Source organism: Rhynchophorus ferrugineus, unplaced genomic scaffold, assembly GCF_030347505.1.
Source record: "Rhynchophorus ferrugineus isolate W39M unplaced genomic scaffold, kcgeb_rfMv2 rfM1, whole genome shotgun sequence".
Taxonomy (NCBI): domain Eukaryota; kingdom Metazoa; phylum Arthropoda; class Insecta; order Coleoptera; family Curculionidae; genus Rhynchophorus; species Rhynchophorus ferrugineus.
The window spans coordinates 43,171,945-43,187,640 of record NW_027472580.1 but is presented as its reverse complement, the minus strand read 5'-3'; the positions used below and the strand labels follow the sequence as shown (position 1 = coordinate 43,187,640).

The window sequence follows — 15,696 nt, the reverse complement described above, 5'->3', positions numbered from 1 at the left end:
CTCGACTGTGCCGATCGACTCGAAAATAATGCCCTTAGAAAAGGAAATATAGTTTCATAGAGTTTATTCTTTTCTATGATTTATTCTATGCAGGAGGATGCAGGATTTATTCTATGCTATAAATAAGTAATGCTTACAAATTACTGCTGATGTAAGTGTAAAGATACTTTAGAGGTCACTTACTGCAACACAATAAAACACCATCATTATATAGTCGGCTTACTCTTTGCGCAAGTTTCAGCATGGCTCTTCATTCATTTAGAATTTACTTAGAAGCAAAGGTTCGATCAATCGAGTACAGGTGTTCTGTCTAATTATTGTTATCAGTTCTTAGTTGCCATATTAGTTTGACACTGATGATACGTCAGATTATTTATAGTATGCTATCTGTTTCCATTCATCTAGCAAAAACAGCAGTAATTTACCTGAGGGAACGGAACTTTCCATAACGTTGGCGCAGCAAATGAAAAATATAGCTTTCACTATTAGTGGCCACCATTAATACCGATGAAGTATCAATGTTTACTATAGCAAAACCAAAATTCGCATCTTTGGGTGCATTTGTCATGAATTTTTCACGTTTACCGAGCGTATAACATCCCTAAATGTAACAAAGGTCTTTGAATCGACTTTGCAATGTTTTCTCTTGTATTTTTACAAGTTCCGAAATACAACCATAGGACAAAATCAAGTTCCAAATGGTTTAATGCAACGTCGTCAGCTGACAGCTGTTACGAAAGCACAGTGCTGCCACCATGCGCGAACTAGAAAACTAAAACGAATCTTGACACACGGATTAATATCTTGGTTCAGGAAGTCAAATAACCAAAAATCGTTCTTAATCATTAAAAATCATTCTGCTGGGGTCCAAAATTTGAGCCGAATTTGTAAACTTGTGTAATTTGTATATAGTGATATTTTACTTTACAGTCCTATATATTAATAAACGCTTGTTATTTTAATAAATTTATTGAAGAATAACGTAAACGTAAATTTCGTCTAAGACACTCAATGTAACTTTTGCTAGTAAATATCATCACCCCTCATCTCTCATTGATATCAATTAATCCCTTGAAAATGCAACCACTTGGTAGGTATTTTTTAACAATTCAGAATGTAAATATCATCAAAAAATTTGAATGTTGTTAGAATATGTAATTGTTATTCAATCGAAAATCACCATGTATTTTATGTTATCAAAAAATTTTTATGAAAAATTACAGAAGAAATTACTCATAAAGCATAAAAAACATCCTTTTTGGAGTAGGCAATGTAACCAATAAATTCGACAATAAAACAGATTAACTATATTACGTGTTAGTTAATAGCCCTGATGTAGATAGATGATGATAGATACGCTTAGTACAATCTTAATTTACAATTAATGTATTACTACTTTTTCTATGTACTTGGATTAATTAACAAGCAAGACGAGTGCGAGAATATACATCAATATGTATTCCTCAATTATAAAATTATAATTATTAACTTATAGCTATAGTTTTCACTAAATGTATACACTTTATATAAGTTCAATCTTCTCTTCAATCTTCTGACATCCTGCGGGCTGTCCAGCAGTTGTATTGCTTCCACGTTAATATTATTTAATCTTCTTTCGTGTTTCAAGGCGAAATCTTGGATAACTTCGCAAATCCATTTGATTTCCAGGTCATCGTGCAGTTCTTCGATGGTTACATAGCGATAGGCATTGGTAATAATCAATCGAAGAACCTTGTTTTGACAGCGTTGTATGACTAGTTGATTTGAATTTTTAGTGTAACCCCATATTTGCACCGCATAGGTCCAAATTGGTTTTATAATTGTATTATAGATCAACCTCTTTGATTTTAGATCATGTTGAATCTTCCGATTAACCAGTATAGTTGTTTTATTTTGGTTCTAATGTGTTTTGATTTTTATCTAACGTGATGTTTCCAATTTAATGTACCGTCAAGATGGATTTCAAGGTATTTAGATGATTCTGCTTGAGGAATCGGGCATCCATTGAGTGATATAATTAAGTTTTTATTATTTTGCCTCAATGCAAAATTAACGTGGACAGATTTGGAGCTATTAAGTTGAATTTTCCAATCTTTCATCCATTTGTAGATTTTGTTGACTGCCACTTGCACTTTTTCTATTGCCCTAGGCAGAGATATATCTTTTGCCATAATAATTGTGTCATCAGCAAGGGTTCCAAGAAGTGTTTCTTTTGTTGTTGGAATGTCAGCAGTGTAGAGCAGATACAGGAGAGGTCCTAAGACGCTACCTTGTGGAACTCCAGCCGAAATTGTTTTCAATGTCGAGAACGCCACTTCATGCAATACTCTAAATTTTCTTCCCAATAGATATAACTCCAGCAATTGACAATAGTTACGCGATAACAATTTGCTCATCTTACAGATTAATCCCAAATGCCAAACCCGATCAAAAGCTTGTGAGACATCCAGGAATATTGCAGTGCAGTATTTCTTTTCATCAAACGCTCTTTCAATAGCCGCAGTTACTCTGTGCACTTGAATGATTGTTGAATGGTGATTTCGAAAACCAAAGTGGAAATCTGGTATTGTTACCAAATATTTAACACGTTTAAATATTAGTTTCTCAAATAGCTTTGATATTGCAGGTAGTAGCGAAATAGGCCTGTAATATTCGACTTGTTCTGCAGGTTTGTCAGGTTTTTTGACCATAATTATTTATGCCACCTTAAAGCATTCCGGGAAATGCTTCATCCTTAAACCGGCACTAAATATATATGTCAACATGATGATTGCTTTTCGTGGCAGTTCTTTCAATAATCCAGGCGAAATGTCATCTATACCAAGTGCCAAACAAAAATATGAATTACTAATTTCAACTCCTTTTTCCGCTACAATTTTAGAGCATATAAACATACCCAATAACTATTTTTGATTTGTATGACCAAATTGGTAAATTGATTGAAATATGTTTGATCAGACGCGTTCTTTCTAACTATTACTTATTTCGATTACAATCGTATACAGCATATTCCCATAAAAAGGTCAAAAATAACACTGATTCAAACAATTCACGTTTTTTGTAACATATTTTTAGGCAAAATTAGTTTTTTTTTATTCAACATAATTCCCTTCAAGGGTGATACACTGATTATAGCGACCCTCCAACTTTTCGATACCATTTTTGTAGTACGATTTGTCCTTTGCCTCATTTTCGGCGATCACCTCTTCATTCGATGAAAATTTCTTTCCACCGAACATTCTTTTGAGATCAGATAACAGAAAATAGACGCTGGGGGCAGATCTGGAGAATACGTTGGATGAGAAAGCAATTTAAAGCCCAATTCATGGATTTTTACCGTCGTTTTCACTGACTTGTGACACGGTGCATTATTTCGTCCTTCAAGGGGTCCAATAACGCTATGTAATAGTCGCTGTTGGTGGTCCTTCCTTTTCTAAGGTAGTCAATGAAAATTATTCCATGCACATCCCAAAATACAGACCCCACAATGTTGCCAGCCGACTGTTGCGTTTTCCCAAGCTTTGGAGCGGTTTCATCGTGTGTAGTCCACTCGGATGACTGTCGATTGGATTTCGAAGTGAAATGATGGAGCCATGTTTCATCCGTTGTCACATATCGACGCAAGAACTTGGGTTTATTACGCTTGATCATCTTCAAACACTGCTCCGAATCATGAACTCGTCGTTGTTTTTGGTCAAAAGTGAGCTCGCCCGGCACCCACTTTGCACAGAGCTTTCTCATACCCAAATATTCGTGAATGATATGATGTACACGTTCAATTGATATCTTTAGAGTGCTTGCTATTTCATTCAGTTTCAATTTATGGACATTCAAAATCATTTTGTAGATTTTTTTAATGCTTTCGTCGGTAACAACCTCTTTTGGGCGTCCACTGCGTTCAGCGTCTTCAGTGCTCATTTCACCACGTCTAAACTTAGCATACCAATCCCTGATGGTTGATTTTCCTGGGGCAGTATCCAGAAACTCGTCATCAAGCCAAGTTTTTGCTATAACTATATTTTTCCCTTCAAATAGCAAAATTTTATCAACACACGAAATTCCTTTTTATCCATTTTTTTCACAATAACAAAATTTGCTTCATTTAGAATGCTATAATTCACAAACTAATGATCCGACAGATGTCAAATTTATACCCCCATCTTTTGAGGGTCAGAGCTAACTAAATAACATATGGATTTAATTCTAGTAGTGCCATCTATCGGTCAGGCCGGGGACTTTCCAATTGACCTGTTATAAAGTAACTAGACCTATTTTATAGTAACCTGGAAAATTATTTTACCGTTTCTGCAAATAAAACGGTTATTGTATAAAACCAATATATTCCAATTACTATACGCTAAAATTACACAATATTAATTGATCAGCTATATAATTTAACATATAATTAATGTTGTGCAGAAAATTTTCAATATAGCATTTGCTGTTGTAGCGGATCGAATACAGTCATCCGAACGGTAACAATATTCGTAATAAATGCTATTAATATAAATAATTCGAATGAATATTTATTATCCGCTCCTTGAAATAATGACATTAAATTTCATGTTATCTAAATTTTCAATATGAAGCTTTTGTTTTAATGAAAAGAGAGGAAATCAGCGATGTTTTTAATATATTATATTATATATTACATAGATATTGTAAAGGACCATGAAGAGAGTAACTGCAACTAAACAATAAATATTTCTATATATTAATATATTTTTATTATAAAGCGATGCAAGTAAAATTAAATAAAATGATAATTTATAAGGTATAGGGAAGTTAATGAAAATGAATATATGACAAAACTCACCCGTTTCTAAATTTAATTTTTCTAATTCTTCTTTTGACTTCTTTTGACTGAAAAATATTAATTAATAAATCCAAAAACACAAATAGAAAATGCTTTATACATACCCAGATATTCATAACTCTCCAGAGAATGTTGGGTACCCTAAAAGCTTCCCACTAAAAAGTATCTGAAATACCAATAAGGTGCAACCATTATGGTATGAGAGCCATAGAAGGATGATGAGTGGATATGTGTTTTCGTAAAATCAAGTAAATGGAGTGAAATGAGAACACTACAACCCGTTCAATAAAACAGCCAATGCACGTCATCAAAATTAAGTATGTTCTTGCATGAACTTAGAAATTTTGGTTCGCAACATTTGTCAGAGCTCCAATTATCATCACTAATAATTCAAATAATTTGAGGTATTTGACAATAAAGTCCACCAGAACTAACCCAAATCGAATTTTATAGGTTGATTCGGTTACATATTTCAACGCATCAATAATTACTTTTTAACTAAATATAAAATGAGGAGGCAAAATCCACTCCGGGTTTGAAATGAATTTTACCATTTTACAAACTGTAATTGGCAATATATTCGACAAAATCTATGACGGGCATTGACTGTTTTATTGCACGAACTATACGTCAGGTGTATATTATTTTGCCCACTCTCTGTGTAAATTACAATATAACTTTTACCACTAGTTAATCGATAAAAATGTAAAATTTAATTTACTCTATCTACATTATTTACCCAATTAATAATATATAATAATATATGTCAAATAAACAAAAAGGTATGAGATATCTCAAAAACAATTTTTAATATCGAAATCAAGTGCATTAATGTAAGGACAATAGATAATATAATGTTTAACAAGTTTTTGTTCAACTTATTTTAGAGAAAATACAAAAGGTTGGCGATTTAATAAGTCCAAATAGCAATCGATGCTTTTCATAATGACATATTTGCTGTATGAAAATAGAATAATAAAATAACAATTCTTCATATTATTCATAACACAATTAAGTGTTCTAATTGTTAACTTAAAAACATACTCTAGGCTACTCTCTTAAATACTTAGGGCACATTACCGTAACAATGTTATTCAATATTTCGCCTTCATATTATTTTTATGTTCAAAAAATATTAACAACTTGATCACACATACAGTTATTGAGTTGTTTATGTAATTAAAATGTTTTCTTCCACAGACAGAAATTGGAACAAGAAAAAAGAGATCCCTTTCAACTACAAGATGAAAAATGGTTCTTTAGTCGATGGTCGAAATCTATCTAATGTTCAGGTGTGCTAAAAAAGTTTTCCTATTTTTTTTTTAATATTAATTTATCATTATTTTTCAGTCTGTGTTGGTTTTACCGAGTTTAGAGCCCGCCGACTTTACCAATTTGCTCAACGAAATCGAGGACCACTACTATGGACGAGACGAATGTTCTATGCAAGAATATGAAGTTATGAAGGTAAAAAACTTAATTCTAGTAGAAATTAAGTAATTCGAATAAAAAATTAATTAATTTAATTTTTTTTCAATGAAATAATATTTTGTGCGCTAAATGTAGATGAATATTTTAAGAAAAATGTTAGTTTTAATATTTTTATATCACGCACCAACATAAAGTTTTTGTATCAATTTTTTTAATCAGATTCCAAATATATTCAAATAATATTTACACTCAATCAATCAATTTAATTATACTTGTATATGAAAATTTTAAAAAATAACTGCGAAGCTACAATCATTTTTACAAAGAAAACTAAAAGAGGAGTTATTCTACAAGTTAAAGATATCCGGACTAGCCATAACCACATCTTCTACTCAAAAGGTGTTACGACATAAAACAGTCGGGACTCCAAAGTATTATAGCATATATCAAATATCAGAAATTACAGACGATTACTAAGTATTCAAGATCCAAGTCATCAATATAAAGAGGAAATTAATCGACAGAATCAGCGGCAGAAATAAAAATATATGTTATATAAATATAAATGTATTGATCAAGCAGGATAATTAAGACTAAAATTACACTTTTACTTGGAGTCTTCAACAATAATAAAATGTTTCATCAATGATTAACGTATTAATGGAGAAATAGATATTTCTCGAATACCAACTATGGATTACCGAAAATGACGACTTATTGTTGACACATTTGTACTTTGATCAGTTTCAAAATTGCTTTCAAAATTGCTCAAAATTATAATTAAAATAATATAGCTAAACAAAAATACTTTTGTCAGATATAATTTGTTTTAACATTATAGTACACCTAATGCATATATTATCGAATAATTTAAACTATAGTTAATTATATAGCTACAATAGTTTATCGGTTAGAGTTCTAGGCGCATTTGTAGTTGTATCACCTGGAGGTCTAATCCATCTAATTAAGAATTGTATATACAAGTAATATGTTTTACTTTCATTAGATTTCCTACATCTTTCCTAAGCTGTTAAATTCCAATCTAACTAACATTGTTTCACAATTTCATCATTTGTCAAATTGTTCTTCAATGTGTCTTATCGAGTTCATCCAAACCGAAGTACAATACAAAGTACAATATAACTGCAATGAATTATTAATAAATGTTATGACTAATAAAACCTAATCCATTGTTATACCTTTTATTACAACATTTACCTTTTTTCATCAACTGTTGTTATCATAACACTGTTTTTATTATCATCTTGCCATGAGTAATCGTTGAGTTTATTGGGCCCATTCAAAAATATCCATGTCTCATCTAAATCCATAAATTTAAATAATAAGTCTTCCCTCATTTTATTATATGCTTTTAAATGTTATTCTTTTAAAAGTATTACCCGGAGGTTCTTTTTGACCTCTTCGATAATTTTCAGACTAACAGTTTCCTTTGAAATCCCTCTGGTAGAGCTAACATGAAGCTGATCTTGATTTGTCACCCGCTTCGTATGAGGACGGTTTTTATTTTCGGTGAATTAAAAATCATTTTTTTCATTTTTTGAGATATTCCAGTAACAATGTCCATACTAATATTCAGTGCAGCTGCAACACGTTTTTCAATAAAAATATAATATTTATTTATTTCAATAATAATAAATAATAAATATTTTCAATAAAAATCGCAGCAAATTAATATTTAGCCGTAAAATTATTACCTGTCTAACGAATTAATTTTATTTGTGTGGCAAAGGGGGCTTCCATTAACTCGTTCCTGCTCAAAGTAATAATAAGCAGCTATGTGAAACTTATCAAAACAAGCAAAGCATTAAAATAACGCGCGCCGGTTTATAACCTCCTATCACTATTGTTTTGAAGAATTTTGCATACGTTTGGCAACCGGACGACTTTGACAGGCTAGTTCGGTTACACGTTTGAAATTATCAGATAGCATTGTGTCTATTTTTAGCTAGAATAAAATGAGAAGGTAAATATTGTCTGATTCTAAAACGAATTTACAAATTGCCGCAGGCAATTCATTAAACATCTTGATGACGTATGTATAAAAAAAAATTGGATAGATTATAAATAACTGTTTGACAACCTAAACTAATCATTAAATCTAAGATTTTGTCATTTCCCTACATAAAATAGTTTTCCATTTGGGGCCTTTGAGTTGTTCAGTGAACGTTTGATGTTTAATTTTAAGAAATCTGCTAGCGAAGCCCACCAAACACTTATGTACTTACTTACAAACTTATGGTGATATTGCTCCGCTATATCCCAATTGTCGGTTTTGGTTTCAACAATTCAAGTGTGCTGGTTTTGCGATTAATAAGAATAAAGACCAAATATGGTAAGACATAGAGACATAGAGACATTAGACATAAGACATAGAGAACAAATATGGTAAGAAGACAATGAATTGCCAGGCGAAAACTCAGTTCAAACTCTCAAAGAGCTTTTAGCAAGCAAGGTGTAGTGATATCTACAGACCTCATTTTTCAAAAGAAGACCAGCTACAACGAGTAACGGACGCAAAGTGATCCCTTGGGTCATATATTGCAAAAGTCGTGAAGCTCCTGTTGAGTTCGAATGGGAAATTCTGCCCCACCCAGCATACCCAGCACAAATATAACGCCTTCTGACTACTTGGCTGGTACAGGCTTTTAAAATGTTGATAATTCGATAATTATATCTCTAACAAACCAACATAAGACACAGCATCGCTATGTTTCCGGAATAGTGGAAAAAGGTTAAAATATATTTATTAACATATATATGAACAGGTTTTCTCAATAAAGGCTAATTTAAACTAATAATATTATATTAATGACTTTTATTACTTATGCGTAATAGCTGACGGTTCTAGAATAAATATTAATGTAATATTCATTTGCAAACTACTTGTTAGAAAAACGATATTGGAACATTTTACGATCCTCTTTATATGTGAAATCGCCATCATAAATTTCACGATGCCTATAAAACTAGAGATATTTCCAACTCTTAAGATTAAGTTAACTTCTATACTTTCACATCAACAAATTCGTATTTTATTGTCCAGTAGTTCATTTTTATTTTGATTATTTGATTATATAGTGAAATAATAGATAACTTTATCAGGACTATTGACAAACTTTAAGAGCTTAATAATATTTATACGGCAGCGTACTAGTTTTTCAATTTATTATTATGTTATTAGATTTCTGTCTATGTTGTTTTTTGTTAACTGAAAAGAACAAATATATTCTCTTAAGTTCCAAAAATTCGAATTAAGAGTAAGCAAATTACGATACCCAATTTACTTTTTTGTTTAATTTTAAATTGTCCGAATAAATGTGTCCAAATGCAATAATAGTATTAGTATCGAAGCAATTCATAGCAATATAACAGGTTAATTGAAAAGTCATGACATATAGATGGCGCTACTAGAATAAAATCTATTTTTCGTTTTTTAGTTAGGCTTAACCCTCAAAAGATGCGTGTATAAATTTGACAGCTGTCGGATCATTAGTTTGTGAATTATAGCATTTTAAGTGAAGCAACTTTTGTTATTGTGAAAAAAAAGGGTAAAAAGGAATTTCGCGTGTTGATAAAATATTGCTATTTAAAACGAAAAACTACAGTTGAAGAAAAAACTTGGTTTGATGCCGAGTTTACGGACACTGCCCCAGGAAAATCAACCATCAAGGATTGGTATGTTAAGTTTAGACGTAGGGAAATGAGCACCGAAGACGGTGAACGCAGTGGACGCCCAAAAGTGGTTGTTACCAACGAAAACATTTAAAAAATCCACAAAATGATTTTGAATGACCGTAAATTGAATTTGAATGAAATACCCGACACTCTAAAGATATCGACTGAACGTGCACATCATATCATTCACGAATATTGGGTATGAGAGAGCTCTGGGCAAAGTGGGTGCCGCGCGAGCGATTCGGAGCAGTGTTTGAAGATGATCAAGCGTAATAAACCCGAGTTTTTGCATCGATATGTTACAATGGATGAAACATGGCTCCATCATTTCACTCCGAAGTCCAATCGAGAGTCATCCGAGTGGACTGCACACGATGAACCCGCTCCAAAGCGTGGGAAAGCGCAAAAGTCGACTGGCAAGGTTATGGCGTCTGTACTTTGGGATACGCATGGAACAATTTTCATTCACTACCTTGAAAAAGGAACATAGCGTTATTGGACCATCTGAAGGACGAAATCGCCAAAAAACGGCCGCATTTGAGAAAAAAGAAAGTACTGTTAAACAAGTGTGTCACAAGTCAGTGAAAACGATGGCAAAAATCCATGAATTGGGCGTCGAATTGCTTCCTCATCCACCTTATTCTCCAGATCTGGCCCCCAGCGACTATTTCCTGTTCTCAGATCTCAAAAGAATGCTCGCTGGGAAGAAATTTTCGTCGAATGAAGAGGTGATCGCCGAAACTGGGGCCTATTTTGAAGCAAAGGACAAATCGTGCTACAAAAATAGTATCGAAAAGTTGGAGGGTCGCTATAATCAGTGTATCACCCTTGAAGGGAATTATGTTGAATAAAAAAAATAATTTTGCCAAAAAAATATGTTTTACTGTGGTAGGCTGGGGACTTTTCAATTGACCTGTTAGTTAAAGATATAGACAGGTTCATTTTCAAAGGTTAATCTGTTGTTACATGTATACATTAAATTTCATCCATTTCCAGTGATTTAAAAGTATTCGGAAATGGGTTCTTAAATATGCTCAAAAATTATGTAATTTTTTCAATGTATAATTCAAATTGTACTAGAAATATAAATAAACGTAGTGCATATAGATAGAATTTTCAAAAGTAAAACATTATAATAAATATAATTTTGATTCACAATGACTAATCTCTTGTCCAAAGAAAATTTAATCTTCATTACATCCGTAAAATATCCTCAAAAATTTAAAAAAAAACATATTTATAGCTGTAAAAATAGCTTTATTTGTCATTTTAATTTCCTTCAAATTCACACGTATTCCAACAATCCTTCAATTTATGAAGATTTTTTTTTAATATATTTTAAAGTCTCTTTTTACCAACTATGGGTTTATCTGGACTGGGCCTAAAGTTTAACGTGGGCTCCGAACCACGGTCCTCAGCATTAAGCCTACGGACTGGCGAGTGACCAACTTTAGGAATCATCCTAGAAGACATCCGGTCTTACCAAGCCTGGTTACTGGCGCGACTGGGATCATTTTCCTTGCCGGATTTTACACTCTTGCCTAGAACATTCACAAATTTTGAACAACCACAAACATAAACTTACGACCATGCCCCAGCAGGATTCGAACCCGCGGCTATCGCAACAGTAGGAGGACCGTCCCATCGCCTTTACCACTACGCTACCAAGCCGGCTTTTATGAAGACTTGTTAACGGATAATTTAATATAATGAAATACAAAACCTTTCAGATAATTAATATTGGCCCTGTAAAAAGTCACGAGCAGTTACCATTAACATACAAAATATATTTCAAACTTAAAACGTGAAATTGAATTGAAAAATACAAAGCCAAAGTCTGAAAAGTAATAAAATTACTTTTTTACTAACCTAATATAAAAAAGGCGGCATTACCAATATAAAATCCTTATTTCTTATTCTAAAAGAAATAGCAACGAGTATTAAAGGAAGTATCAAGCAAAGTAAAACCCCAGGGTATAATTTAATTACGCAAGAAAAAAATTTTCTGAAGAAAAATTATTTTAACACGTATATTATATATATGAAACAATTTTAAAATATGTCCAATTAATTTAGAAATTATATTAAAATATATATACCTAAGATATCCAAACTATCGATAAGTAATGATGATTGCGTGTAATCTTTTTTTATATACAAGGGTAATTCCAGAAGTTTCTTAAATTTTGTGAGCAAATAAATTCTCTTCATAGTTTAATTTTGTCTCAATATTCTTTTTCCATCGGTGTTTTAAAAAGCTTTATTTCAAAAAGGCCTCTTGTTACCAACCAGAGTTTATCTGGACTGGACCTACTGCTTAACGTTAGCTCGGAACCACGGTCCTCAACATTAAACCTACCGACTGACCAGCAGCCAACTTAGACACCATCCCAGAGACTGGGATGATTATTTCGATTAAACACATCCATGCGCTGCGGGATTCGAATCCGCGAACTATCGCAACAGCAAAGCTACTTTTTCATTTACAAACATTCAGTCAATATGTGATTTCAATCAGTCACACATCAAGCATCTCAAGTGTCTCATATTGTGAACTGAACCGCTGCTCAGGCAAGTCGCGACTCATATATCGGATAAAATAGTAATAAGAAGGAGCAAGGTCGGGAGAATACGACGAGTGGTAGGACCTTCTATTTTAATGTTTCCGAATACATTTTCACCGATTTTACACGTGGTTGAGCAATGTCATATTGAAGAATAGTATTGTTGTGTCTTTACTCGTATTCCGGTCACTTTTCACGCAGTGCTCGATTCAAACGCATTAATTGTAGTCGATATCGATCCCCACCTCATTTAGAACATTGGATGGAGCCATAGATATTCTGTATGCCGCAAATGTTGATGCATACCCAGGTGGTCCCTATGATTTTTTTCAATTTAGATTATTGTAATGAATCCACTCTTCATCACCATTACAAGACTTCTACAATACATCATAACAATACGAGGCAAGGAACGTTTTCCAATTTTACCAATGAAACAGCATTTTACACATGCCTTCGATGTCAAAATCACCACTTTTAAAATGCCCAAACCAGTATTCACATGTTAAAATCAATGGAGCATGGTTGCTGTAAGTTTCACAGAGCATTCGTCGATGACCTCCGTCTGCCATTTTCATCAAATTAAAGTAAAAAAAAATGAAACTTACCGCAAATGCGAATTACTCGGTGCAAACTCAGACATTTTCAACGCATTGAAATATTTTTTGGTCACACTTCGACAAAATGATACATACTGAATAGTGAAACATGTCCGTGAGGCTTTAACATGAAGTTTGTTACAATTATACCGCGATGTAATACACAGTAACATCATCTGATGTAAATCCTCTAAAATTAATTTATAGGCGTAATATGCGCTAACTATGGAAGCTATTTGACCGATATGCTATTTCATAAATAACTTAAACTGATCTATATGAAATAATTCTGCTTACGGCTTATTTTGTACATACGTCATCTAAATTTGTGACGTCAGAACTTCGCAATGATGCCGTATCAACTCTGAGTTTTAGTTCAGTTTGGCTTGGCCATACAACAAAATTTTAATCTATATAAAATAATTAAACAAAAATACTGTTATCAAATATAATTTATTTTAACATTATAGTAAATCTAATGCATATATTATCGAAGGACTTAAAACTACAATTAAGTACGCAGTTATAATAGTTTGTTATGGTTGTATTTGATTATATTTACATTGAACTCTTTTCCATATTACCTATGAGTTAGAGTTCTAGACGCATTTATAGTTGTATCCCATGGAGGCCTAATTGACCTAATTAACAACTGTATATCCAGGTAATATGTTTTAATTTCATTAAAGAGAATACTTACCTTTTACGCTTAATTCTCGTATCCTTCGGTACAGTGTTTCCTTGTAAAGATATTTTGATATCACTGTATTTTTTCTTAGTTTGTTCTGTTAATACATATTTCTTGATAAACCTAGATTTAATCACTACATTATTCTTAATATATTTGCCAATATTACAAAACAGTTACTATGCTTTCTCTCCTGACACATTTTAACCAAATGCTCATGTATATTCTGAACAATTACACACATATCTGTGCACATAAATTTGTTTCACTCTACAATAAGATTTCCTACAATTATCATATATTTATGGAACATCCGGATACTCATCGATATACTCACCATTTGTTTCCATTCTCATCACCCTGTCATATCATATTCAGAAATTTTCATTCAAGTGAATAAGTAAGCTGTTAATTTCCAATCTATCTAACATTTGTTCACAATTCCATCATTTGTCAATTTCTTTTTCAATGTGTCTTATCGAGTTCATCCAGCATGAAGTACAATATATCTGCAATGAATTATTAATAAATGTTATGACTAACAAAATCTAATCTATTGTTATTCCAACATTTACCATTTTCCATCAACTTTTGGCATCATAACACTATTTTTATTATCATCTTGCCATGAGTGACCGTTGGATATATTGGCCTATTCTAAAATATCAATGTCTCAGCAAAACACATAAATTGAAATAATAAGTCTTCCTTCGTTCTATTATATGCTTTTAAAACTTTTATTCTTTTAAAAACAATATCTGGATGTTCCATTTTACTTCTTCAATACTTTTCAGACTTTAAAACAGTTTCCTTTAAAAAAAAATTGTATTTAATTATGTTTGTATTAAAAAACTACTCACTTTGTTCATATCATATGTTTAATCTCTAATAGAGATAACATCAAGCTGATCTTGATTTGTCACCCGCTTTTGTAATCACAATAATAATAACCAGAGATTTGAAATTATCAAAACAAGCAAAGCACTAAAATAACGTTTGCCGGTTTATTACCTCTTTATCACCATTGTTTTGAAGAATTTTGCATACGTTTAACAACCGGACTTTGACAGGCTAGTTCGGTTACAAGTTCGAACATATTAGGCAGCATTGTGTCTCTTTTAAATAGAATTAAATGAGAAGGAAAATATTGTCCGATTCTAAAAAACTTTGGATAGATTATAATACCTTTAGATCATATACATATTTTCTCTATACGAAAAACTTTCAAAATCACGTACCAAGTGACACTATATACATAAAAAAACATTATAGTTAGAATAAACAATGACGAGCCAAACGAAATTAAAAACAAAATATCAATAATACCAATACTTCTGAAATGAGCCAGCCATTTAAACAGCAGCAAAAACAATTGGCAACTGGAAAAAAGTATTTATTACTGATTAAAATATAATTCAAATGCTTATATAATATGATACAATAGCTGTTTATGTATTAATGTTCATTAAATATATATATATATATATATATATATATATATATATATATATATATATATATGAAAAATATGTTTCGTTCTTCAGCGATTATTTTTAGCATATAATTTACCATGTCTGTAAAATAAAATTTCAACAATAAATTAATTTAAATCAAGAAGTAATAAATAAAATAATAGTGCTCCTGTTCCACATAAATATATTTATATTTTATTATCTAATAATTTCATTGTTATTTATTTACAAATTATATTTTACGAATAAGAATATAATTTCTTGATTTGATGTTTATTCATTGACTTCAATAAATTATATATAAAACGAATGATATACATTAAAATGACAGCGCAACTTACTAAACGACGCCTATAAAACAAAAGATATTTTCCGCTATCAATTTAAGGTAGCTTTGCAAATATTTCCACTGGCAGTTTGTTTCGTATCC

The 15,696-nt window shown here is 31.8% G+C and overlaps 1 protein-coding gene across 1 annotated transcript in view; it reads left to right on the top strand.

Moving 5' to 3' along the window:
* Positions 1-15,696, top strand: part of LOC143206789 (follistatin-related protein 5) — a 293,592-nt gene that overhangs the window by 252,421 nt on the left and 25,475 nt on the right. Inside the window, exons 5-6 of the mRNA XM_076419521.1 lie at positions 6,017-6,108; positions 6,167-6,283. Of these exons, the coding sequence (XP_076275636.1) occupies positions 6,017-6,108; positions 6,167-6,283 (209 nt within the window). The remainder of the gene's footprint in view (positions 1-6,016; positions 6,109-6,166; positions 6,284-15,696) is intronic.